The sequence below is a fragment of the Mobula hypostoma genome, chromosome 27 (genome assembly GCF_963921235.1).
Source record: "Mobula hypostoma chromosome 27, sMobHyp1.1, whole genome shotgun sequence".
In the NCBI taxonomy this organism is placed as follows: Eukaryota; Metazoa; Chordata; class Chondrichthyes; order Myliobatiformes; family Myliobatidae; genus Mobula; species Mobula hypostoma.
The window spans coordinates 16,225,627-16,253,006 of record NC_086123.1 but is presented as its reverse complement, the minus strand read 5'-3'; the positions used below and the strand labels follow the sequence as shown (position 1 = coordinate 16,253,006).

General features: G+C 40.4%; 1 protein-coding gene across 3 annotated transcripts in view; it reads right to left on the bottom strand.

The window, feature by feature from the left end:
• The window catches only part of LOC134338456 (transmembrane protein 132C-like), a 1,064,025-nt gene that overhangs the window by 612,255 nt on the left and 424,390 nt on the right, over positions 1-27,380 (bottom strand). For all 3 annotated transcript variants that reach the window (XM_063034272.1, XM_063034274.1, XM_063034273.1), the window contains one exon: positions 16,605-16,751. In XM_063034272.1, the coding sequence (XP_062890342.1) occupies positions 16,605-16,751 (147 nt within the window). The remainder of the gene's footprint in view (positions 1-16,604; positions 16,752-27,380) is intronic.

Here is a 27,380-nt window from a genome sequence, read left to right as displayed (position 1 = left end):
AGCACTGATTTGCGCCTGGACACACTTCACACTCATAAAGGAAAAAAAATCCTTCTAGACCCCTCTCAGTACTGTTCACCGATATAAAGCCATGGTTTCTTTTGAACTGGATTGCAGAACAATTTTATTAGATTCCAGGCCATAAGTAGATAACTACTGCTGCTGTCATTATATGCCCATTTCTGACTAGGATATCATGACTTTCATTTATATATCTCTTCTATCTTCTAGGTGCTGAATTAGTTTGCACAACAAATGCAAATTGAATGAAGTTAAATACTGAATCTTACAGGGAAGACATATCCATTTGTCAGTACATGCATTGTGCTCAATATAAATGTAAAAGGTTCTTACGGATTTCCAAATGAAAAACTTGTCATATGTGGATATGATAAATTATCTCATTGCACTGTAAATGTTGTCAGAAGAATACTATTTGTTTGCCTGTTATATATTTGTCCTACAAATGACTGCTGTTCCAACCAGGTATCCACTGGTACAGGAAGTACAATGGAGGAGTCTAGAAATTGCATCCACTGCCCATTTTTTAAATGCATAAATCAGACTATTTTTTTCAAAAAAGGTACTTGACTGCCTTACTGGGAAAAAAATGTCTATTTTTTAATCTCCCTACGGGCAATAAATTCCAACCATGTGGAATTTGCATTAACTTCCAGGTTGTTATAAGAATGCCATATGTTACTTTTGAAATGTGCATGCAGTCCATTCTAATTTATTTGCTGGTCCTGGCATGACGGAAGTGACTTAGAAGACAGTAGCAATTTTTAATAAAACAATGTGATTTTGAATGTGCATGTGCTGCTATGATTGCTGATTTTAACTAAGCTGCACTTTTTACAGATTGAAATCACTTAACTGAAGACCTTTTTACCACCCTGATATATTTATGTATGGATTGACGGGTCTGGATGGCATGCAAACATCTTAGTAATGTGACAATAATAAGCCAAAACCCAATTCCAAATCTTTTAAATAGTTGAAAACACTCTATTTTGACAATGCTAATCAAGAACCAATAAAACACCATAGATAAATGCTGAAAAGTTCAAACCTTGGGTACAGTTTGTATAATTATGTTAACGTCTTTTAACTGGGCTTTAATTGCTCAGCACAGCTCTGGAGATTTCTAGTCACAAAATGGTATACCAGAAAGCAGCTGGAATTTTAACTTAATGACAACCCAAAGTTACTGCATTTCCAGCCAAGTCTGAGCTCCAAGCGCATGGAAAACTGCTTTGCTCTAATCTAGGCATATATTCATATTCTTCAGACACAGCTGGCACTGTTAGTTATTTAGTAACTGGCATAATACTTTAAATAACATCTCAAAGCACATCACAGAGTCAAAATAACTATTCTGTTTGTAAAATAACTTCATACTGTGACAGGACCCTGAATAACCCCTATGGACTGTGCTCGTTTACCCCTATTAACTGTGCTTTTGAAAAGAGAGAGAGAGAGTTATTTACCACCGATAGCTTGTTTGTAGAAGAGAGAGAGAGAGACAGAGACAAAGATTAACTGTTGGACTGTCACTTTAAGGCACGAGAAAGAACTGGTTAACTTTTGAATTTCTGCTGAAGTTGGAGACAGCAGCGAGCAGCTCGTAAGTTGCAATGGTGACCGAGGGCGGTATTAAATGGACAACTGATGTTATGATTTTCGGGAAGTTGTTGATACTTCTTCAAGGACTTTTGCCTGTGTGCATTTCTTCACAGAGAGAGGAAGGAGGAGTTATCTGAACGACAGGCGGTACCCAGTACAGTGAGATAAATAGGAGGTCAGATGATACAGACCTCAGACACATGTTTGGACACTGAATGAGCATTGTTGTGCCCGCAGTAAAGGTGGGTTTTGGAGGATCAATCAGGCGGATCGACCCATCGCTCTTGCAGTGAAAAGTGGAAAAGGATTGACTGGTGGGGAGTTGTCTATGTGTCCACTCTCGCCTGGGGGATAACTCCACCACAGAAAACCGGTCCCCTTTGTTAAAGTCACAGTCGGTGACTTTTAAAGGATTTCGAAGGACAACGGGAAGATCGACGCCATCAATTCACCTGAGACTCAAATCTCTCCCTCTCTCTCTCTCTCTCTCCATTACTACTCAACTCATTACCACGAACTGAGAACTGAACTGAACTTTACTCATCATCGTAAGACTGTATCTTTTTACCCCCAGACTTAAAGAAGCTTGGTTTTTCATACATATATTTCCACACTTACTGATATACTTAATTATATATATAAAATCATGGCTAACCTGTTTGATTTATCTACATTTATATTACTGTTTTGTGTAGTTACTAATAAATATTATTAGTTTATAGCAATACTGGACTCCAAAGTGTTTTCCATCTCTGCTGGTTCTTTATTCCTGTCACAGGGTTTGTAACAATACCAAAAATGTAAAAGTCAAACTTCAAAGGATTAGATGGTTATTTAATTCTCTAATTTCTGATTGGCTGTTAAGTCAGAAAGTGTGAGTCTGCACAACCAGATCAGAGACAAATATTCTCTCTTATTTCTTGTTATAACTAGTCACAATTAAAGGCAGCTCAGTTTGTTATTAATTTCACAAAAAGGCCGGAATCAATAATGTGGAGAGCTGGAATCAAATTTCTCAATGCCCGGATTCTACGAACCGAAGTCATTGTATGTAATCACACATAGATTTGGGGAATAGAAAGTCACCTTAATTCCCAGTGCATAAAACTAGCAATCTCAGAGCTTGGTGTTTGTGGAGAATAGAAAACACTGGGTTCACTTGATAACAAAGACAAAATCAATTCTGTTTGACTTTGAAGTTCCTGCAGGTTAAGGACTTTTTTGTATAGTGTATCATCAACTATTCAAAGTGGATAAAGAGCCATTATAGAAAAAGATACATGATGATAAGTAACAGATAAAGACACCCAGTTGGGTCATATATATACATACACACACACACACACACACACACATTATATACACTTCTAGCGAGAAATGTCAGCGCAAATTTTACATTGTACAATAATCAGAGTTGAAATTCAATTCAAATTTCCTTATCCTGAAATGCATCAATCTGAAGGGGAATGAAAAGCTTCCATGCACCCTGAAAGAGCTCCAGTTCTCCACCAAGTCACATATCACATTAAATGATCTGCATCCAACCTCAGAAACTATGGTTTTCTGACTGAAAAGATTCAGTTATTGTTGCATTTCATCCTACCTTTGTTTTGCCCCCACATATGGCAGGCAGTGTTAGTCATCCTCACAAACGGTCTGAGTGTTAGATTTTTAGGTGGGATGCTGAGTGTAAAAGTGCTAATCCCAGGTGACTATCCATATTCAGTCTGCAATATGAAATAGCCAAAGGTTTGGATACCATTGAACTGTTTATTTCCACAAAGGCAAACACACAAGACCAGTAACTCCAGCAACACACATAAAAGTTGCTGGTGAACGCAGCAGGCCAGGCAGCATCTCTAGGAAGAGGTGCCGTCAACGTTTCAGGCTGAGACCCTTCGTCAGGACTAACTGAAGGAAGAGTAAGACCAGTAACTCCAATCAGTTTTGCTGGCATCAGTCAGTCTCGCTTATACTCATGCAAGAATACAAATGATAAATCTTTCTACATCAGTGAAGCAGCTTGCTTGAATTAAAAATTTTTAAATTAACTGTTTTCCCACATTATAACCATCAAAACATCATTAAGACAGATTTCTTATTGCAAAAAGGTTGGCGTCTGCCATTGCTCTATTAAGCTTCCAGGACCTGGGAACTCACACAAAAAAAAAAATCAGCTTAAGTGTTTCCTCAATTGCAGAAAAAGAAGAATTGATTTTTTTTTCTTACAGTCTTGAGTGCATAAATATTTCAAAATTCATTGTTCATCTGAATATATCAAAACAGAGTTTGTGATAACCTTGGTGCATAAATATTTTAATCAGGTTTTTCCGTTATGATGATGAAGAACCTTCCAGCATTTGGCACTGTTATATGGTGAAACTGCAGGTAGCTTTGTTTAATTCTTCAATGTAATTAATAACAGAGAATGTATACAGAATTCTTACTCTTCACAGACATCCACAAAACTAAAAAAAAACCTAAAGAATGTATCAGGAATTCTGCAGACGCTGGAAATTCAAGCAACACACATCAAAGGTTCCTCCCACTTTCAAATCTCTTACTAACTCTTCCTTCAGTTTGTCCTGACGAAGGGTCTTGGCCTGAAACATCGACTGTACCTCTTCCTAGAGCTGCTGCCTGGCCTGCTGTGTTCACCAGCAACTTTGATGTGTGTTGCCCAAAGAAAGTATGACAGAAACATCAGAACCCCAAAGCTCCCCCATCTTCCATCCCACACAGAAGCAGCAGGAAAGATATCAATCCTCCGCCTCCCAACGCTTGCTCCAGCAAAAAAAACTAACCCCCTACAACCCCATGCAAGCAATAGCAAAGCCCCCAAAGATCTAGAGTCCATCAAAAAGCTACTGTCCATCCCAACACTTCAACATCTCAGACATGTTCCCTCCTTCTTGCGAGGGAGAGAGAGATCACTCCTGCAACAAGCAAGAGCAGGAAACCAGCAAATCGCTGTTTTGATGTTATGATCTACTTGTGTTAGGACTGGCAGCTCTCACTCACCATCGAGAGAGAGAAGGATCACTTGAATGTTTCAATATCCCGCAATGCTTCAGTTGGCAACATTGGTGAGGAATCGGGTTGCCTTTGTGGTCACATCCCAAAGGCACACGCTTTCCATGCCACACCTGGAGATATCAAAATGCCAGGCTGCACGCCAAGTCCAAAACCGAGAACCACCAGCCGTGGAGAACCATAGTTCAAGCTGCAGTTGTAGATCACGGACACCGACAGGAAGGTTAAGATAGAAGTCCCAAAGTTGTTGCCTCTGATGCAGTCCTCTATCAGAAGTTGTATTGATTTACTGCAGGGATTCCCAACTGGGGATCTACAGACCCTTCTGTTAATGGTAGGGCTCCGTGGCATAAAAAGGTTGGAGACCCCTGATTTGCAGTCTTTTCTAGTATAACCAAGCAAAATTAGCTACATGAAAATTGAATGTATTAACAAATTGTTATTGTAATATACCCTTAACATGTTACACTTTTGATATGAATTTGACCAAGCCAAATTATTGCTTAACAAACTCTGTTTTGATATATTCAGATGAACAATGAATTTTAAAATAATTTACCCATTTTAACAAGGAGACATGAAACTGCAGATGCTGGAATCTGGAGCAACAAACTATGTGCTGGAGGAACTTAGCGGGTCGAGAAGCATCTGTGTGGGAGGGAAAGAACTGTTGTGATTTTGGGTTGAAACCCTGGGTCAAGCAGATGCCAGGTTTCAACAGGAAACATCAACAATTCTATTACTCTCACAAATTCTGTTCAACCTGCTGAGTCCTGCTGGCACTGTTGCTTTGTTCGTTATTTCAACTTCTCCTTAATCAATTATCATTTTTGCACACTAAAATGTTTGAAATATTTGCTAGAAATTGTATATTTTTTGCACTCCGTAAGATGTTTGAAATACTCACTAGAAATATATCTTTTCCCCTTCTCTGTTGACTATCTGAGAAGATACATAAGATCATTGGCTAGTTAGACAGTTAAATAGCAAAAGATTGCTTGACACTGGGAAGTGCAATGATGACATTTATTTCACGGGGAATAAAATATAAAAGAAAGGATATAATGCTGAGTCTTTATAAGACACTAGTCAGGCTGCACTTGGAGTACTGTCAACAGTTTTGGGCCCCATATCTCAGAAAGGATGTGTTGTCATTGGAGAGAGTCTGGAGCAGGTTCATGAGGATGATTCCAAGAATGAAGGGAAATGTTTGGCAGTTTTGGTCCTGTACTCACTGAAATTTAGAAGAATGTGTGGGGATATCATTGAAATCTACCAAAGTTGAAAGGATTAGATAGGGTGGATGTTTCCTCTGGTTGGGGTATCCAGAACTAGAGGGCACAGCTTCAAAATTGAGGGTGGCAGAACAGAGGTAAGGAGGAATTCTTTTAGCCAGACAGAAGAGAATCTGTGGAATGCTCTGTCACAGACTGCAGTGGAGGCCAAGTCCATGGGTATATTTAAGGTGGAAGTTGATAGTTTCCTGATCGGTCAGGGCATCAAAGGATATGGCGAGAAAGCAGGTGTGTGAGGTTGAGTGGGATCCGGGATCAGCCGTGATGGAATGGCGGAGAAGACTCGATAGGCTGAATGGCCTAATTCTGCTCCTATGTCTTATGATCTTATGAATATCAGGGTCCTCCAAAAGAGATGTTTGGTGCTTGAAATCGCCCAGGCTGGAAAAATGGAAGATACATCTCTCCAGTCAACTTCCCTTTGTGTTAGGTATTTCACACTTAACCACAAATTCAGACCACTTTGGATCATTGCTTATCAGACAAACTTATGAATACAATACTCCCCCAGGTACTTCTGTTGGGCAAAATGTGGCTAAAGTATTTCCCCATGTTACAGCAGTGTTAATTCACAAACACACTCAGTGGCCACTTTATTAGGTACCCTGTACAGCTGCTCGTTAATGCAAATATCTAATCAGCCAATCATGTTGAAGCAACCCAATGCATAAAAGCATGCAGACATGGTCAAGAGGTTCAGTTGTTGATCAGACCAAACATCAGAATGGGGAAGAAATGTGATCTAAGTAACTTTGTCCATGGAATGATTGCTGGTGCCAGACAGGGTGGTTTGAGTATCCCAGAAACTCCTGACCTCCTGGGATTTTCACACACAACAGTTTCCAGAGTTCACAGAGAATGACACGGGAAACAAAAAACGTTCAGTGAGCGGCAGCTCTGTGCTTTATTGAGAGAGGTCAGAGGCGAATGGCCAGACTGTTTCAAGCTGCCAGGAAGTTGACAGTAACTCAAGTAACTACGCATTACAACAGTGGTGTGTAGAAGAGCCTCTCTGAATGCACAACAGGTCGAACCTCAAAGTGGATGGGCAACAGCAGCAGAAAACCTCAAACATATACTCTGTGGATATTTTATTAGGTACCTGATTAAATAACCGCTGAGTGTAAATCCTGTACAGGTACACTAAAATGAAATGTTACAATGCTTCAAAATTCTGATAATATCTCAAAAGATTGTTTATGGATATTACATTGGAAAAGAAATCACTGAAAATCATTAAAGTCAAATATTTTACATGAAGCGTCAGCTCCTGTCAAATAAAAAAGACTTGGCTTCCAGAACTCACTTTCTGTTGATTGGCCTGAATCCTAAATGTTTACAGTCACCACAGCAAAGAAATTGCAAGCAATTTCCATGGCCTTGAAAATCACAATACTCTCTCTGCTAATATACTATATCTCCGATATTAGCGGTGAGTATTAAAGATCGTTCAGAATCAATCAAAGTCTGTGTGGTAAACTATATATATGTTGTAATTGGGTTAACTGTCTGGACATGCCCCTCTGCTGACTGCCCCTGTGGCTCCTCCCACAGATTCCTGAATAAAGGTGATTTCTCTTGCCCCTCCTCCTCAGTCCGGGGGCAGACACTCACGGTGGAGGTCGTATTGTGCAGCGAATAAAAGCCTTTCAGTATTTTACCCAACTTCAGTCTTTTGGCGTTATTGAAGGTGCTTCAGTCTGGTAGGGAAAGCACTCATTATTCCAGCCTAACCATTGCAGATAAAGCAAAGTCCACATGTTTCACTCAGCTCCTGGAGAAACTTGAGTAGATTCAAGATTCATGTTAATTTATCACGTGTACATCAAAACATACAGCGATGAGTGTGGTTTGCATGAACAAGCAACACATTCAAGGGGCAGTCTCCAAGTGTTGCCACACATTCCAGCGCCAACATAGCATGCCCACAATGCTTGGCAGAACAATATGGAACATACCAAACAACGGCAAATCAAGCCCATTCCTTCCTCCCACCCACACACATAGACAGTCCTCAAATCCAGGTTAGGCCATCTTCTCCTGCCTTCAGTCTCCAGCCGTCCAACCCTGAAATCACTGGGATTCAACTTCTCCTGTGGACTCTGCTCTGGGCAACGGGCCTCAGCCAGTGTACCATCTGTGCAATGAAACCCTTGTTATCCAGATCCTTATCATGCCATAGATTGGATGAATCTGGATTCATAGCTAACATTCCAATACTTGCTGCACACTTACAGCTTAGCAACTCACACAAAATGCTGGAGGAACTCAGCAGGTTAGGCAGCATTTACGGAAATGAATAGATAGGCAACATTTCGAGTCGAGACCCTTCTTCAGGACTGCGATAGAAGGGGGAAGGTGCCAGAATAAAAAAAAAGCTGGGGGTGAGGGGAAGGAGGCTAGCTGGAAGTGATAGGTGAAGCCAGGTGGGTGGGAAAGGTAAACGGCTGGAGAAGAAGGAATCTGATAAGAGAGGGGAGTGGACCATAGGAGAAAGAGAGAGAGGAGGTGACCCAAGGGGAGGTATTAGGCAGGTGAGAGGAGGTAAAAGGTCAGAGTGGGAATAGAGGAAGGGGGGGGGAGAATTTGTTTACTGGAAGGAGAAATTGATGTTCATGTCATTAGTTTGGGGGCTACTCATTTACACATAGAAAAAGCTGAAGTAACTCAGCAGGTATCCATGGAAAAGAATAAACAGTCGCTGTTTCGGCCCAGACCCTTCATCAGGACTGGAAAGGATGGGGTCCTCCAGCATCTTGTGTGCATTGCTTTGGATTTACAGCATCTGCAGGTGTTCTTGTGTTTGTGATACACTTCCAGTTTGATTGTTATATTACTGGAATGATACGGAAGAGATCTGCACTATGTATCTGGAGACACATCTTTAAATTTGGCTGCTAGGAAACTTAATTGGTTAAATAGATCTATAAGTTAAATAGTATTAATTATGGTGACTGTGAAATAACTGTAGTGCAATCTAATTAACTTAGATCCTTTTGAAAAGAAGTTCACTTGCCTGCTTTGATTGATACGCCACTCCGTTCACTCTGTATTATGACTGGCTTTCCATTGGCCTCTGAAATGGGCAGACATGCCACTCGAAACTAGAACAATCAGGGATGGCCAATAAATTGTTGGCCATTCATCAGTGGAACTAGGTTATGAAACTTACTATGCAATTCTTAATTAATTATTCTGAACTTTATTGTCTCTGCACAAGCAACAATGGGCCAACAACTCAAAACATGAATTTTACTGTTCCCTTTGTACTAAAACTCACTCAGACCACCATTCCAAATTATAACTCCAAAATGGGGGAGCTCCGCTGGCCAGACAATCAATCCTTTCTTCTCCCAGACGCTGATGTGGGAGGGGGGGGGTCCTTCCTTGTCATGGTGGATTGCTGGAGAGAGTTACCACTGCCGGCACACTTGAAGAAATCGCTTTTATACTTAATTGTTACTAATTCAAATGTTGCGTTCCAGTGCCATTGGCTATATGTCACCTGATTGATCTTTCACACTTTTTTATTGGTTCTGGTCCAAGCCAGCATCCATTTATTGCCCTCTTTATGGCTCTTTGTTTAAAATCAGTTGTCAAAGTCAAATCACTCAGGGCAGAGACAGATCCCAACAGTCACAAACTTGCATGTTATATCTCACCAAAGAACACCTCACAAATAACTCCTTATTTGGAAATGATCCCTAGACCAGCAGATTACCTGGAGCATTGTTGTGTCTGCTTTAAAATATTGAAAGCCAAACAACTTCAGCTCACAAAATGGAGAACGTAGAACTGTTCCTCAAAATGGCAGCCTCCATCTCCAAGCACATGACAAGAACAAAACAACTGGTCTGTCTGCCTCCACTCTCCTTGACCCATTCAAGTTCAATGTTTCCTTCCATATTTTAATTCCTCCATAGCCAACACAATATTCAACATGCCAATTGTGCTCATATCTTAGGAATGAGCAGCAGAACAGAAATAGCACAACTCTGAACACCATGGTGGGTGCTGGCCTCCAGATGGGGACCTTTTTTCCCTTCCCCTCTTCCCTCTCCCTGCAGCACCTCCTAGTGTACCATTCCTCTGCTCATATTTCTATTCACATGATATTCCTGTGGGAATGCCATCTCATGCATCCATGCTGGTCCCAGACATCCCACCCTGCAAAAACTCATTTCAGGGAGCTAGCACCACCACTTCAGGGAGGTAGCACCCCCGCCCCCCACAACCCCATATCCCCAACCCCCTGGTCGACCTCCAAGGGCGAATGTATACGGGACATTTGATTATGAAAGAACACAACAATTTATTTGACACATATTGAAACTATTTACACATATATATATATTCCTTGTTGAGTATTTTGTTGGCAATCTCAATGCCAATGCAAATAGCTTTTCTATTTCTTTTGCAAACTTTCCTTGTACTGTGATGTGGCTCTGCTGAAAAGAACTGTGAAATACTTGAGCAGCCTTCCCTGCGATTAGCCTCCCTAATATGTTGTGGTCCCTAAAAGAAATAAAAGCATAAGGTGTATCCTTATTATATTGTCTTATGTAATACTTTGTTTAGTGATTTTGTCTAATCTGTAAACCAATCTGTAATCTGTAAACTGGATATATGCAGAAAATGTGACATTAAAATATGTACTTATATATTATCATGGAGTCGTTTTTTTATTCTATTATAACTTTAAGCACGTCTACAGGGAGTTTGGCCTCATCACGTAGGACGTCAATAGAGTAGCTCCTTAGTAGCCAGCCAACTAGTTTAAATAACGTTAGCTATGCTAATGAACGAATGACACCTGTTAAACTCACCTCAACATGTCTTTTACAGTCTTAACCCACCATGGGCAATAGAAAAGTCACTGTTGCAAACAGTGCAGCGAGCAACACTGTCATTATTTTTGACCCCTATTAGGCAGGGGTACACTTCAGTGTAGTCTGGGGTGAGGTGCGTTTTATATTTTCTTTTTTTGAAACACTCTGCCATGGCGGTGCAGGACACTGAACTGAATTGATGGAGAGACAGAGGTCGACTGTAAAGCCCGCCCACAGAGAAAACTGATAGGTCTACTTAGCACAAAGAGAGACCAATCAGGAGGCTCGCTCCCACTCCCGCCCCCGCTCCCCCTCTCATTTCTGGGATATTGTATATAAATTGAGGGCATCAGGGAGCTGCTATTAATATGCGGGAGACTCCCAGAACTTCCGGGAGAGGTGGGATGTCTGTGGTCCATGCAACACATAACATAACAATTGCTATTAGTTACTTTGCAAGCATCCAAAGAGGGAATTCTACCCTTACATGTTCTGACAAGTATGCTGGTACTCTGAACTATATTTTCTTGTCAGAATAGGCTCGGTACATCAACATCCCTGTTCATTCACTCCAGTCGACGAAAAGTCCTTCAGCGATAGCATACCATGCTCCTTATAAATCATTACAACTTGAAACAATGGGAGAAAACACAAGCAATGGAGGCCATCAGAAATTAATCAGCAACTTACTTAGCATGTTAGTGTAAGCAACACAGGCATTGTTAACACATTTTGGCATTGTGATCTGGCTGCCCTAGATTGTCCCTGTGGGGTTTTTTTGCTGCATTCACCAATATGGCATCTGCTCTGATTCAGCCAGCCGCTGTGCATGTGCTTTTCAGGATCCAAAAACTGACTCCTAAGAATAATCGTAATGGCCTGAAAATGGGTTCCGACAACCTCAAATTTCTTGTTGAATGAATGTAAAATATCATCTGATTAGGTTCAACAAAGTTGAAAGAGTACAGAAAAAAATTCACAAGGATGTTGCTGGGTCCGGAGTACCTGAGTTATAAGGAAAGACTGAATAGGTTAGAACTGTATTATTTAGAAAGTTGAAGACTGAAGGGGAGATTTGATAGAGCTATACAAAATTAGGAGGAGTATATAGAGGGGAAGACATAAAACGAGTACAGAACTTTTGCTACTTAGGAAGCTGGGTGACATCAGATCGCAGGTGCGACATGGACATCAAAAGAAGAATAGGGATGGCAAAAGACACCTTTATGAGAATGAAGAGTATACTGACCAACACTAAACTAGGCATGACAACCCGCTTCAGAGTACTGAAATGTTGTGTTTATCCAGTTATGTTATATAGCTCAGAATGTTGGACAATATCTAGTAACATGAGGAAACGAATTGAAGCAGCAGAGATGTGGTTTTTGAGGAGGATGCAGACTATCATGGATGAAACAAATATCTAACGAGGATGTCATGAACAGAGCAAGCACAAAAAGAGAAATAACGTATGAGATCATGAAAAGGCAACTTAACTTCATTGGGCATGTGATTAGGAAAGAGGAGTTAGAATGCATGGTAATTATGGGAAAGATTGAAGGGAAGAAAGCAAAAGGAAGGCAAAGACAAGTAATGATGGAGACAGCAGCCAGAGAACTGGAAATGAATACCAATGGATTGATCCACTTGACCCAAAACAGGAGTGTGTAGGCCTTGGCAGTCAAAGCTCAATCTGGGCATGGCACCTGATGATGATGATGATAGATAGGGTAAATGCAAGCAGACTTTTTCCTCTGAGGTTGGGTGGGAATACAACCAGAGGTCATGGGTTCAGGATGAAAGGTGAAGTTTAAGGGGAATATGAGGGGAAACTTCCTCCACTCAGAGAGACGTGAGAGTGTGAAATGAGCTGCCAGCACAAGTGGTGTATGCAAGCTCGATTTCAACGTTTAAGAGAAGTTTGGAGAGGTACTTGGGTGGTAGGGGTACGGAAGGCTATGATCCCAGTGCAAATCGATGAGAGTAGTCAGTTTTAAATAGTTTTGGCATGGACTAGATGGGCCAAAGGGCCTGTTTCTGTACTGTATCTCTCTAAGCCTCAAGGTGACTGAAAATCTTACTTTCCACAAATGTAAACACCCTCTTTCATAAATAAAATAAGCTGTTATATTTCTTGATGCTGAATAATCAGCTCAGCATTATGTCTATATGAAAGAGACATAATCTTCCTCCCATACACAGCTTGTTACAGGGACTCACAGGGGCATTGATGCACTTGGCCAATTTTAAGAAGCAAATATACTACAAAGAACCAACAATGTTGTCAGAGCTTAAGGTATATGAGGGTGAAAAGGCCTTTAGGACCCTTGTAGGGAAAAAAAAACAGCATGTATTGTATTACAGACATAGTACATCAAATGTTGCCTCTCGCAGGATATTAATCTGTGATTCAATAGCTTTACATCAAAGAGTACAAAATGTCATATCACTTTTAGCAGCAAGTACATCTACAGAATGATTGATGGTAGGAGGTAGAAATAACGTTTGCCTTTGAGTGACTGAAATATGTACACATGCCAGTTTAAAACCTGAAACCCATCAATTTTCATAATGCATATAGACTACGTTGCAATATAATCTGACAGGATAATGACTTTGGCAACACAGGGAATGGGCCCCAGATGAGCAGATGCTTTGGAATAAAAGCCAGTGCAAATGCAAAAGCTCGCTGAGCAGACGATCCAGAGGAAACAAACTGGGCCTGGCTAAGACCAGTCTGTTGGAAAGTATTCCTTTGAAATTCCTTATTCCGTTTGTCTACAGACTGAACATTCACAACTTACCTACACCCCTGACACTGAATAGATTATGTCTTAATTTGATGGTAACGTATGAGAAGTGTTTGATGGCTCTGAGACTGTACTCGCTAGAGTTTAGAGATTCTAAACTTTAGAAGAATGAAGGGAGATCTCATTGAAGCCTATCAAATACTGAAAGGACCAGACAAAGTAGACATGGACGAGTCTAGGAGCGGAGGGCCTCAGAATAAAAGGGCTTCCCTTTGGAGCGAAGATGAGGAGGAACTTCATAAACCAGTGGGTGGTGAATCTGTGGAATTCTTTGCCACAGACAGCTGTGGAGGACAAGTCATTGGGTATATTTAAAGTGGAGGTTGATAGGTTCTTGATTCGTCAGGGCGCCAAAGGTTACAGGGAGAAGATAGCAGAATGGGGTTGAGAGGGATAATAAATCAGCAATGATAGAATGGCAAAGCAGACTTGATGGGCCAAATGGCCTAATTCTGCTCCTATGTCTTATGGTCACTTGAATGTTCTGACGAATGGTCTGTTTACTGGAAGACCTACAAGTAAGAGCTTACAGAGAGAACTGCAGTTCAACATTTTGCTGTCAACCTTTGGACTGCCTGGCTTCTGTTGTTAGGGCTTAATGTCCCAACAATAGGTTGAAAGAGAAAAGTTGAGATTAACTTTTAAAAATCTCCTGAATTCTGACCAACTCCCTCACATTTGAGAACCTTACATTTAACGCACAAGGAGCTGGACTTGATAAGTAATGCCAAGAATTCTGTGCACTACAGTTCCGACTGAGGCAAAAATAAAAGTATTGTAACTAAATCCAATGGACTTCCAATGCACAAAGTAAACTGAGTAAAAACCAAAAACAGAACCACAAATGCTGGAAATTTTAAATCAAAACTTATTTCCATCAAATTCTGTTTTCAATCATGGCTGAAGGAGCTGAAATAGATTAATTCTCCTTTCCCCTCATCCTTTGTGGATGCACTGGATTAAAATAAGTAAACTCGAAAGAAATTCCGATCCTGTCAATAATAACAGGCATCAGGGGAGACTGGTGGCGGAATGGAGCATAGTTACACTGCTTCGTATAAACTGGCTGTCTGAGATAGTGCTGGCAATCAAGAAAACATTGGCATCCACCCCTTGTTTGTCATAGTAAATCTCTGGTATAACCACAATTTTAATCTAATGAACATCTAGTACATAATATCTTTGATATGAACATGCAAAATTCAGGGAAGAAGTCCTTGAAAAACAAATAGCATAATGGTGAAACGTATGCCACACAATCACCCATGGTCCTGGAGGGGAAGGCTCAAATGTTAGTTTCCGCACAGTACCTTATGAAAACAGAATTCTGGGTGTTGAAGTCCCCACCCTTTCCACCTGGATAGGGAAATTACTGAACCTAAACATGGAACATAGTCAAAGGGAGGCAAGGAATGGATCAGCACAATACTGCAACATCAGATAACCCCAAATAGTACCACTGGCATCATTGAAGGACAGCTCAATCAGCATGTATGGATTTCGGGGGACAGATGTAGGCTTGAGTCCATATCATTCAATCAGAAACTCAACTCCACACCTCAACAAGTTAAGAAGTTTTAAAATAAACATGAATGATCTCACTTTTTCAAACTTAATTCCACATTTGCAGGGTGGTTTTCTAATACAAGTCAATTCTTCATTGATAATATTCCCATCAAATTGAAAAGCCATAAAGTGCTTCTGATAAGGTGGAAATAAAACAGGATTCCTCAGTTTATTCAGTTAATAGAAATTTTGGTCTCAGAGTCACACACTGCAGTAAAACAGTCTACTCACAGTAAGCAAAATCTTGTTATTTTTATGATCTTATGAAGCTAGTGTGAAAAGTGTTCACACAAGGAACTGTGGCAATGAATTCCACATAGGAAACTCAAAACTTTAAAAAAGATATCCACAAATGCTCTTTGCTAGATGGTATATAAGTAAATCCTGTCTGCCACCAAAAGCTACCACAAAATTCCCTTTTGAAAGGAAGCCTCGTACTTTTAAAAGCCGTCTGTCAAACACTTTGAATAATATGATTAGAGCCTTCACTTTTCCACATGTCTTGCAAATCAAGAAAATTACACCTGACAGAGTGGATTAACATTATTAACACTATTTTTGTGATCTAGGTAAGCTATTAAAATACACAGACAGCACAAATGAAACTAATTAACACTACGGCTTGTAACTCAAGTAACAACACTTTCTGAGTTCAACTTTCAATCTTAAATAATTAAACGATTCACAAAGCCGCAATGGATTTAAAATGCAAATTCTGCTTAGATCTACAAAAATGGGAGCATTCACCAACCAGGGTTAAGCCTGACTTCCAAAGAATATGGGATAAGTTTGTTAAGAGCCAGATCTGACATGAAACAATGTGTGTCACGCCTTTTGAGGTGCTGCACCACTTTGAATGCTTTCGGAGACAAACCTGTGTCAAGCAAAATGAGGGATGGAACTTTGCTCTTGCATTCTGCTTTAGTACCAAGCACGCTCGGATCAGACGGATTACAGGCTGGATACTTCTTATCCAAGCCCAACAGCAAAACGGCATTTCATTTATCAAGTTTAAGGTGAACATCCTTTTTAGTTTCATCTGAGCATCACAGGGAGATCTGCCACTGAATGCTAAACTTTGTGTATCCATATGCAGGAGACTCATTACATTTAAGAATGCCCAAGCTAAATCCGCTTAGGATCTTTGTAGCCAGGATGGAGCTAAACCAAGCAAAAAACATAATATTATGATCACTACACAATCTAATTCCTGGTGATGGCATTGAATAAGTTAAAACATCAAAAGTTAAATACTTTAAGAAGCATTGATGAACACAGGATATCAAAATCACTTAGCAACTCACTATTATAATGAATATTAAGTTAAGCACTTAAAGCACTCCATGTACAGGGTCCTCACAATAAATGGAATGTATGGCTCTGATGTTTCAACTGTCGGCTGACATACTGCAGTAATGCAACAGAAGTTTCTCATGGTTTCCTACCTGTTATTTGAAGCACCGGGTTTCTTCCTGCAATTAACAGTTGCAATGGAGTGTTTCCCACCATTTCCCATCTCCTGCTTAACTTCCCACAAATTCGGAATTGTGGATCTTATGTGAACAATGTTCACACCTTTTTTGGCTTTTGCCCTGTTGGGGATAAAACATAAAACCAGTCAATTAATTCTATCCTGCAAATCCAGATCCGTAGAATCACAATCAGGTTCAGTATCACTGGCACATGTTGTGAAATTTATTGTGTATATAGATATATTAAATAGTTCAACTAAATAAGCAGTGCATTAATAAAAATAAGTAGTGAGGTAGTGATTATGGGTATCCATTCTGAAATCAGATAGCAGAGGGGAAGAAGCTGTTCCTGAGTCGTTGAGTGTGTGCCTTCAGGCTTCTGTACCTCCTTCCTGATGGTAGCAATGAGAACAAGGCATGTCCTGGGCGATTAAAGTCCTTAATGATGGACGGTGCCTTTCTGAGGCATCGCAATGTAAGTACCTACCGAATACTTTTTTTATGGAGGCTGCTTTACTGAAGTAGAACAGGGAGAAACAATGATGTGTTCAACCCAACACCAATTATGTATAAACTTGATAAACTTCAGATAGAATTCATTATTGCCTTAGAATACTTTTTCCTGCACAAATAAGTAAAAAAAATGGGGAAAAAAAAGTCAGAGAAGTGCATTCCTCAAGCTGAAATCAAAGTTACTGTTAGGAAACTAATCTGGTCCCAGGCTGAAATCGAGAACATAAGAATGTAAGAAATAGGAGCAGGTCATCCAGCCCATCGAGCCTGCCCCGCCACTCAATAAGATCATGGCTGATCTGTCCGTAAACTCAGCTCCATCTACCTGCCCTTTCCCCATAACCCTTAATTCCCCCACTATGTAAAAATATATCTAATTGTTTCTTAAATATATTTAGTGCCTCAACTGCTTCCCTGGGCAGAGAAATCCACAGATTCACTGGTCTCGGGGAAAAACAGTTTCTCCTCATCTCCATCCTAAACTTTCTCCCCTGAATCTTGAGGCAATGTCCCCTAGTTCTAGTCTCATCTACCAATGGAAACAACTTTTCTATTTCTATCTTATCAATCCCTTTCAAAATTTTGTATGCCTCTATAAGATCCCATCTCATTCTTCTGAATTCCAGAGAGTATAGTCCCAGGCGACTCAATCTCTCCTCATAGGTTAACCCCTTCATCTCTGGAATCAACCTGGTGAACCTCCTCTGCACTGCCTCCAAAGCCAGTATATCCTTCCTCAGTATGGAGACCAGAACTGCACACAGCACTCCAGGTGCGGCCTCACCAATACCCTGTATAGTTGCAGTATGACCTCCCTGCTCTTGAATTCAATCCCTCTAGCAATGAAGGCCAACATTCCGTTTGCCTTCTTAACAACCTGTGGTATCTGCATGCCAACTTTGCGATTCATGAACAAGCACTCCCAAGTCCCTCTGCACAACAGCAAGCTGCAATCTTTCACCATTTAAATAATAATCTGCTCTTCTATCATTCCTTCCAAAATGCAAATTTCCATCATTTTGTCCTTTGAACTACTTGCTTTAGCCACACGTGGGGTTAATTTCAAATTTCTTACAGTGATAAAATGCACAAATGATACAGTACAGTTTTTTAAACCAGTTTAGGAATTAAAGTCAAGTTAAAATCATACATTAGACTTGACATCCTGATTAATGACACTTATTTATATGTACTAATCTATTATCATTTTTATTAGCCAAAATGACAGATTACCAATCTGAAATATATCAAGGATTGCTTCTGCATGCAACAAAAGAAAACAATCAAGTTCTTTCATACAGTCAATTATAAGTTTTACGCTAAATTATATTTTCTGAAGGGTAATGGTTAAAAAAAAAGCCTCCTACTGCCAGGGAGTCTATAAAAAAAAACTGTTTCAAATGGAACAGCCCCTTCTGAATTCCATATGTGTTTAATGTTGCTACCGGGATTTAAGCTTGATGTTAAATTCCCTCCCCTTTCGTATTGTCTTGGTTATTTTATGAAGATTCATGGAAGATTTTCTGATGTGATTATACGAATGAGTTTGAGTTGAGAACAAAACTATGGCCTTCCTTCCAAACAAGTTAACTGTTGTACTCAAAGTAAGATCTTTATTCTACAAAATTTTAGCAGCCAACATTCATTTAAAGATCCAAAACATGAGATTGTGCAGGTGTTAACTTGAACACTATGAGCAAATTGGTGCCTTTTTAAAGTTAATCACAAGCTGGAAACACTTTTGTGTTGATGGGTTAAATGACGTTTTAACACGTGCACATTCCTTTATTTGACTGTAGACAGTACAATCAACCTTTAACTCAAATTATAAACTGCAAACACTGGAGATACTCAGCAAGGCCAGCAGCATCTCTGAAGAGGGGGAAAAAAAAAGTTAAAGTTTTAGGTCAATAACTTTTCACCGTATAAGGGGGTTTCGATTTTTATGTTACTGCGGAGGCTAATTAAAATGGTGTCTTTGTTATGTTAATCTGGGGAATGCGGCTTTGTTGTGTTAAACGCGAGAAAGTTTGCGCTAGCAGCTTGTTTTGGTTTAGAGGGTGCTATTAACCAATTGGAATAGTTGTTATGGTTTTGGTTTATTTGAAGATAGCGTATGCGCGGGGTTTTGGGGCAGAAGGCGGGAGAGCGAGACAGAGGATGGACGAGTTGCTGTGAGTCCGCTAACGGGGTCGGACCCCGAACGGGACATTCGGCGAGGAGACGGGGACGGACTCGTGTGGAGTGTCTGGTCAACAACCGTTGTTGGTCCCAGGCAGCCAGTCGAGGTGGTCCGAGGGGGTCGCAGGGTGAAGAAGAAGGTCCTTGAGCTCCAGCAGTTTTTGTGCACGAAGAGATTGAACTTTGGTAAGTGTGGCGCCTTTTATTTTCCTGTTATATTTTATTCTCTTTTAATTATATAGTTCCAGTAATATCTATAAACTGTATATCATTTAATTGCATCTGGTGTATTGTCTGTTATTTGGGCAGGGTGGGGTACCTCACACAGCATCCACACAAACGACCTACCCAGTTTGTCAGGGCCGAGGCTGTTTCCCTAGACGACAGCGAGCCGAGCAACCCTGAGGGTGGCCAGGGGGGGCTACAACCGGAACAGAAAGGGTCTGAAGAAAGATGACCAACCTGAAGCTTTTTAACACTTTCTCTCCGCACAGATGCTGCCTGATAGCAGAGTACTTATTTTATGTATTTTTTTTCAGATTTGCTGCATCTGCAGCCTTAGTTATTTTTCATGTCACAAGAACTATAATGACCTAATGTATTAATGAATTGCCAATCTCTTGCTCCTCGCATTGTTTTATCTATTGCACTAGCATAGGATTCAAAAAACATTTGAAGTTCTGGGATGGATTACACCCTTGTTGTGCAGTTCTGATGAACAGAAAACTCATTCAAAGTCGGTTCTTTTTTTTGCCTGTGCCTGTGTGCGTGCAAGTCTGTGCGTCTGTGTGCACTCACGTCTGTGCACTCGCGTCTGTGCGTGCGTCTGTGATGATATCTTTTTCATGGCTTTTACAAGGTGCGGAGCGAGAGAGAGAGACTGTGTGTCACGCCACTCCTCACACAGATATTTTCACGGTTATTTTCCCTTTATTTTATGAGGTCGAGTTGCGATCTTGACACTCAACCTGGCACGGATGGAAAGAGTACTCGGGAGTGGACCCGACTGGTTTCGAACGCAGGAACCTCCGCTCCCGGGTCCGGCGCCGATGTTGTTGCGCCATCAGCCGGCCCAAACCAAAGTCAGTTCTAATGATCCAACAAAATGCTGCCAGAATTGATGTGTTCCCTTGGTTTTTCAGAGAAAGGAGTTTGTGATAATGGATTTGCATACCCAGCTCCATATCACAAGTGAAATGTGTCCGGCTTGTGTTTTATGCACGAGTGGAGGAAAATGGGAAATCCCAATGGTGGTGGCTGTTAAGAAATATTCAATTCGTTTGAACGGTTTCCTTTGCCATTCAGATCTGCGAGTCAGCAAAAGAACATTACCAGAACCACGCCTCCTGCTGATGCCAGCTTGGTTACTTACTCTGAAAAAGCAAGCAGCAGAGCACAACAGCTCTGGAATCTTATTCGCTAGCACACTGTGCCATAATCATAGCAAGAAATGGTGAAAGCACATGTGCGAAATGATAAGCATTTTTAACCCTGAAGTTCAACATGACACACTGTGGACCTGGGTGGTAAATGTAAATTTGGAAGAGAGTATATTGTGGATGATGCTGAATCATCAGCTCGCTGTAAATTTTCCTTAGTCTTAATTTTCAGTAAAAATGAGAAGAGATGTACAAGTGTTTGATCTAGTGGTCATCAACTTCTACAACTGCTAAACCAATATTGCTACCCACACCAAAAAAGACTTGGGTTGAACTTTATGGATGGCAGACCGAAGAGCAAGAGGCCAGTCTTTCTAATCCTCTTTAACTGTTCACAGCAGTGCTGGTGACACTCCAGGGACTGAGTTAACCTGCGTACTAAATGCTTGTTCATCCCTTCATCTCCAGACAAGAGAGGGAGCATTCAGTTCTGCCATCCATTTATTAGCATGACTAAAACACACTAAATGCTGCAGTGACCCGGCAGGTCATGCAGCATCCAGGGAAAGGAATGAAGAGTCAATGTTTCAGGCTGAGGCTCCTTTGAGGCATCCTTCAGTTGTTTGTGTGCGTGGGTTTCTCTGGATTTAGAACATAGAAATCTACAGCACATCACAGGCCCTTCGGCCCAGAATGTTGTGCCGACTATGTAACCTACTCTAGAAACTGCCTAGAATTTCCCTACCGCATAGCCCTCTATTTTTCTAAGCTCCATGTACCTATTTAAGAGTCTCTTAAAAGACCCTATTGTATCCGGCTCCACCACTGTCACCGGCAGTGCATTCCACCCACCCACCACTCTCTGTGTGAAAAACTTACCTCTGACATCCCCCTTGTACCTACTTCCAAGCACCTTAAAACTATGCCCCCTCATGTTAGCCATTTCAGCCCTAGGAAAAAGCCTCTGGCTATCCGGACAATCAATGCCTCTCATCATCTTATACACCTCCATCAGGTCACCTCTCATCCTCTGCCATTCTAAGGAGAAAAGGCCAAGTTCACTCAAACTGTTCTCATAAGGCATGCTCTCCAAACCAGGCAACATCCTTGCAAGTCTCCTCTGCACTCTTTCCATAGTATCCACATACCTCCTGTTGTGAGATGACCAGAACTGAACACAGTGCTCCCAGTGGGGTCTGACCAAGGTCTTATATAGCTGTAACATTTCCCAGCATCTGCAGAATCTTGTGTGTTTATGATCTATGATTCTGCCATGGGTGCAGCGGTCTGACCAGGGAGGAGGAACTACAAAGCAGTTTCCTCCATTGCATGCCTTTCAGCCCCCTGTTAGAACCAATTAACACTCAATGTGCAAAGCTCAATTCTGTCTCCTCTACTAGTCCGTCCAATGATTGAGAAGACACAAAACACTGCAGGTTGAGAGATCCAGAGCAAGAAACAAACTGCTGGAGGAATGCAGTGGGTTAAGCAGCATCTGTAGAGGGAAAGAAATGGTCAGGGTTTGGGATCGAGATCCTGCATCAGGATCATTTAGCATTTGGACATAATTATCAAAATCTGTGGCATGACTTGAGTTAAGCATCCGGTCAGAATTTGGTTGAAGATATGACTTTCTCTTTAACTGTGTGAATCAAGTCAAGGCATTTTTAACGATGAGGCATTGAGGAAAGTAACAGTTAACTAAGTCCATTAGCAAGCATTCATCGAGTAACTATGGCTATAAGGCTCTGTCACCGCTGAACAATCAATGGGCACAAGGATATTTTTATTTGTAAAATATGAATAACGTGGTCTGAATGATGCTTGTTACCAAATCCAGGGTGATATTTCCATTTCCTGAATGAGCCCCTCTGAAGATTAGCTCAAATTAGATGAAGTTTTGTACTTTGAGTGGAACTGGTGGTAGTTTCCCCAAATCATTCCTCTTGGCTCCTGCGCAGCAACCAACATTATCAGCTGGAATTTCCACTGGGGCTCCCCTACTCTCACACCATAACCCTGGCGGAAACTCAGAGAGAGAGAGAGCACGTGCTTCAGTCATTTCTTCAGAAGCTTCCATTGCTGTAATAATTTCTAGCCTCTGTAAAGTGATATTGACAAAAATCTAACATTTGAAGGGAATGACTGAACTAAATGTTGGCACTAGAACCTTATCAGATGATGAAAGAACACATCCAACAGACATACCATCCACTGAGTTAGAAAAAAAGGTTTAGGAAAAGTATCTGTCTGAAGCAAAGAATTGTTAACGTCAGTGAGTAAGGCTGCACTCTTGTTGCATCCATAATAGCCTCCAAGGCTGATAGATATTGTATGCAGAGCTGTAAAGTTCTACTAGTTAGAAGGTCATATCAAACATTTAAGTTAAAGTTTTGTTCAAATGGGCTAGCGAGTGAAGACTTTATTTTAAGAACTATTATTTTCACCAGTAGGATGGTATTCACTTTTCAAAAATAAATTCCGTCTGTGCGATGGAGGGAATTGGAAAATTTTCAAGGAATATCACTACCTGGACAGGGAATCAGAAATCTACTTTGTCAATCATAATACTCCATCAGGGTGGAGCAGATTGTGTGAGGAAAGGTTAAATGGTTCTCCTGCATTTTCCAATAGAGTTTGGGACTTTCTACACATTTTGAGGTGGAAGGAATTTAGGCAGGTGATTGTGCATGAAATGGAAAGATATGGACATTGCATAAGCAGAAGGGAATGGTAAACTGAGCATTTGATTACTAATTTCATTAGTTTGACACAATATAGAACTGTTCTATGCTCTCAGCTATTTTAATGCAGTAAGTGTATTTAAAATTAACTTATTACCATCTTATACAAATATACATATTCTGTCATTTGATGTTGGATTAATATCACTACGTTTATCATCATCTTCAACACTGAAGATAGGGAGGTCGTAACCTGCATACACTTGGACCTATCATATACTACAGGACTTTCTCTACTGCTAAAAATGCTGGGTTAAGCCTGCCTCCCTTTCATTTTGCTTAATCAAGGGAAAAATCATTTCATGTTTGCTCGTATTTTATTATTCTGAATAGTTCAGCTCTTAGATGATACTATTCAAAAACAGACAGCTGACTGCATTTTTTTGATAATCTGATGATGTTCTGGAGTATCAATAATGGTATGAAATGTGCTGAATGGGTTTGCATCATCAGAAGTAAATATCTCCAAAAGTTTACTGGAAAATGGCAGAATATGGTTTTTGATCCTATACTCTATCAGTTACCTGCCTAAGGTCACAACAACTACAAAAATAAGAGGAACATTATTAACCATGAAGAAACAACAACTTCATTTACTTTACAGCAATACAGTTCATTTTTCAGTTGCATTTGTAATAGCTTTAACTTAATACACTCAGTGGCCACACTATTTGGGTACCTCCTGTATTGAACCATGTGGCCACTGAATGTATGGTCATGGTCTTCTGCTGCTATACACCATCATGGTTTAAAGTGATGTGCATTCAGAGATTACTTCAGCACACCACTGTTGTAAGGCATGGTTATTTGAATTACTGTCGCCTTCCTGTCAGCCTGAACCAGTCTGGCCATTCTCCTCTGACCTCTCACATTAACAAGACATTTTCACCCACAGAATTGCCAGTCACTGGATGCTTTTATGTTTTTGCATCATCCTCTGCTGTGGGTGAAAATCTAAGGAAATCAAAGTTTAAAGTTCAATGTAAATTTATTTTCAAAGTACTTATGTGTTACCATTTACAAACCCGAGATTCGTTTTCTTGCAGGCATACATAGTAAATCCTAGAAACACAACAGAATCAATGAAACTCAATAGGATGGACAAACAACAAACGTGCAAAGGACAACAAACTGCAAATATAAAAGATGATAATAATAATAATAATAATAAATAAGCAATAAATATCAAAAACATGAGATCAAGAGTTCTTGAAAAAGAGTCTATAGGTTGTGGGAACATTTCAATGATGGGGTAAGTGAAGTTGAGAGGTTATCCTCTCTGGTTTAAGTCCTGATGGTTCCTGTACCTTCTTCCTGATGGCAGCAGTGAGAAGAGAGCATGGCCTGGGTAACAGAGGTCCTCAATGATGAATGCAGCTTTGTTACGACAATGCTCTGTGTAGATGTGCTCAATGGTGGAATAGGCTTTACCCATGATGCTCTACATTTTGTAGGCTTTTCTGTTCAAGGGCACTGGTGCTTCCAGACCAGGCCGTGAGGCAGCCAGTCAATATACTCTCCACCACACGCATATAGACATTTGTCAGTTCTAAATGTCATGCCAAATCTTCACAAGCTCCTAAGGAAGGAGAGAAGCTGCCGTGCTTTCTTAGTAATGGACTTACGTGCTGGGCCCAGGACAGATCCTCTGAAATGATAACACCAAGGAATTTAAAGTAGCCGACCCTCTTCACTTCTGATCCCCGATGAGAACGAGCTCATAGAGCTCTCGTTTCCTCCTCCAGAGGTCAATAATCAGCTCCTTGGTCTTGCTGACATTGAGTGAGAGATTGTTGTGGTACCACTCTGCCAGATTTTCATTCTCCCTCCTATGTACTGATTGGTCAACACCTGTGAATCAGGCAACAGTGGTGTTGTCAGCAAACGTAAACATGGCATTGGAGCTGTGCTTAGCATCACAGTCATAAGTGTAAAGTGAGTAGAGCAAGGGGCTAAGCACACAGCCTTGTGGTGCACCTGTGTTGATGGAGATTGTGAAGGAGATGTTGTTGCCAATCTAAACTGAAAGCAATCTGCAGGTGAGGAAATCAAGGATCCAATTTCACAAGGAGGCATTGAAGCCAAGGTCTTGAAACTTACTGATTATTTTTGAGGGGATGATAGTATTGAATGCTGAGCTGCAGTCATAAACAGCGTACTGATGTATGCATCTTTGCTGTCCAGATATTCCAGGTTTGAGTGAAGAGCCAATGAAATGGCATCTGCTGTGTTGCACTGGTAGGCAAATTGAGTGGATCCAAGTTACTTCTCAGGCAGGAATTGATATGTTTAATCACCAACCTCTCAAAGTACTTCATCACAGTGGATGCAAGTGCTACTGGATGATAGTCATTGAGACAGATTACCATGATCTTCTTAGGCACCTGTATAATAGAAGCATACTTGTAGCAGGTGGGTTCCTCTGAGTGCCAAAGAGAGATGTTAAAGTTATCAGTGAACAATCCAGCCAGTTCAACAGCACAGGTCTTTAGTACTCAGCCAAATACCTCACCTGGGACAGATGTTTTCCATGGGTTCAGTTGTATATTTAATATTTCAGCATTATTTCAGTAGCTTATAATTATATTATTTGATTAAGCACTCTTTTTCACTTGCATAATTCATTACCAGATATATGTAAAAATAAATGAATTGTATAGGTCATGATACTACCATGTCATAAGTGCACACCTCACTTAAAGTTAAAAACGAAGTTAAACTCCATTATGGATACTCCATGGCTCCCTTTCAATTATTTTTATGTTTTTGAGTTTTAAAACATAACAGTAGTAGCAAGGTATGTTTAAAACAAACCCGAGATGACTACCTACCTGTTGAAGCACAGCAAGAAGTTCAAGTTAAAAAGTGCAGCACACTTTCTTCGCAAGAGGAGAAGACATCCAAGTTTTAAAAAGGCAGAAAATGGATAAATTCATGGGTTCATAAACAATGAGTACCGAGTGATAATAATAATAAATAAATATAAAGCAGAAATGGCTGGTAACATCAGAAAGATAGACGTGTTCCATTGTACAACAAATAACTGACTCGTACAATGAGTGAATTGGACAGTATTTTGAAGCAAATAAAATAACCAAAGAAAATCAAGTGCCAATTTTGCTGAGTGCATTGGATTTAAAGGCATACAATTTGTTTAGAACTTTGACTGCTCTAACCAAACCAGCCGAAATGAGTTTTGCTGATAATGTGAAGTAAGTCAGGGACAATTAGAACCGAAACCATGTTGATTGCAGAATTCTTTAGGTTTCATAAGCAGAATCAAAAGGAAGGGGAGACCATTTCAGTTTACATAGCTGGATTGAAGAGATTGTAAAAGCATTGCCAGTACAATAATAGGCTCAATGATGCACCGAGAGATCACTTAGTTTTTAGAATCTTACAAGAAAGCATTCAAAAATGGCTCCTAGCTAAACATACCTTACATTTGAAAGAGCTGTTGAAATAGCTGTATCAATGGAAACAGCAGACAGAGACACAATTGAGTTGCAGTCAGGAATGAAAATGAGCTTGATCAAAATTGCTATGTCTAAACAGAAATCTGCTGGCTGAACAAATTGTGTTACCATTGTGGCAGGGGCTCACATACACCAGACCAAAGCAGGTTTAAAGGCAAAACTTGAAGAAAATATGACAAACTAGGACAGGTACAAAGAACATATCAGGCAGACAAAAATAAATTGGCTACACAGGGAAGATTAAAAGCTAAAAAGTCAGGTTGCAGTTTCAAAAACAGCACTATCCTGCATGATGTTGAGGAAAAATCTGATGACAGTGACACTGGACTGGGTAACCTTATAATTTACAATGTGAAAAGTAACAATAGACAAGCAATATGGCTTACACCAGAGTGAACAGAAAATTAATTAAAATGGAATTGGACACTGACTCAGCTGTTTCAGTCATTCCACAAA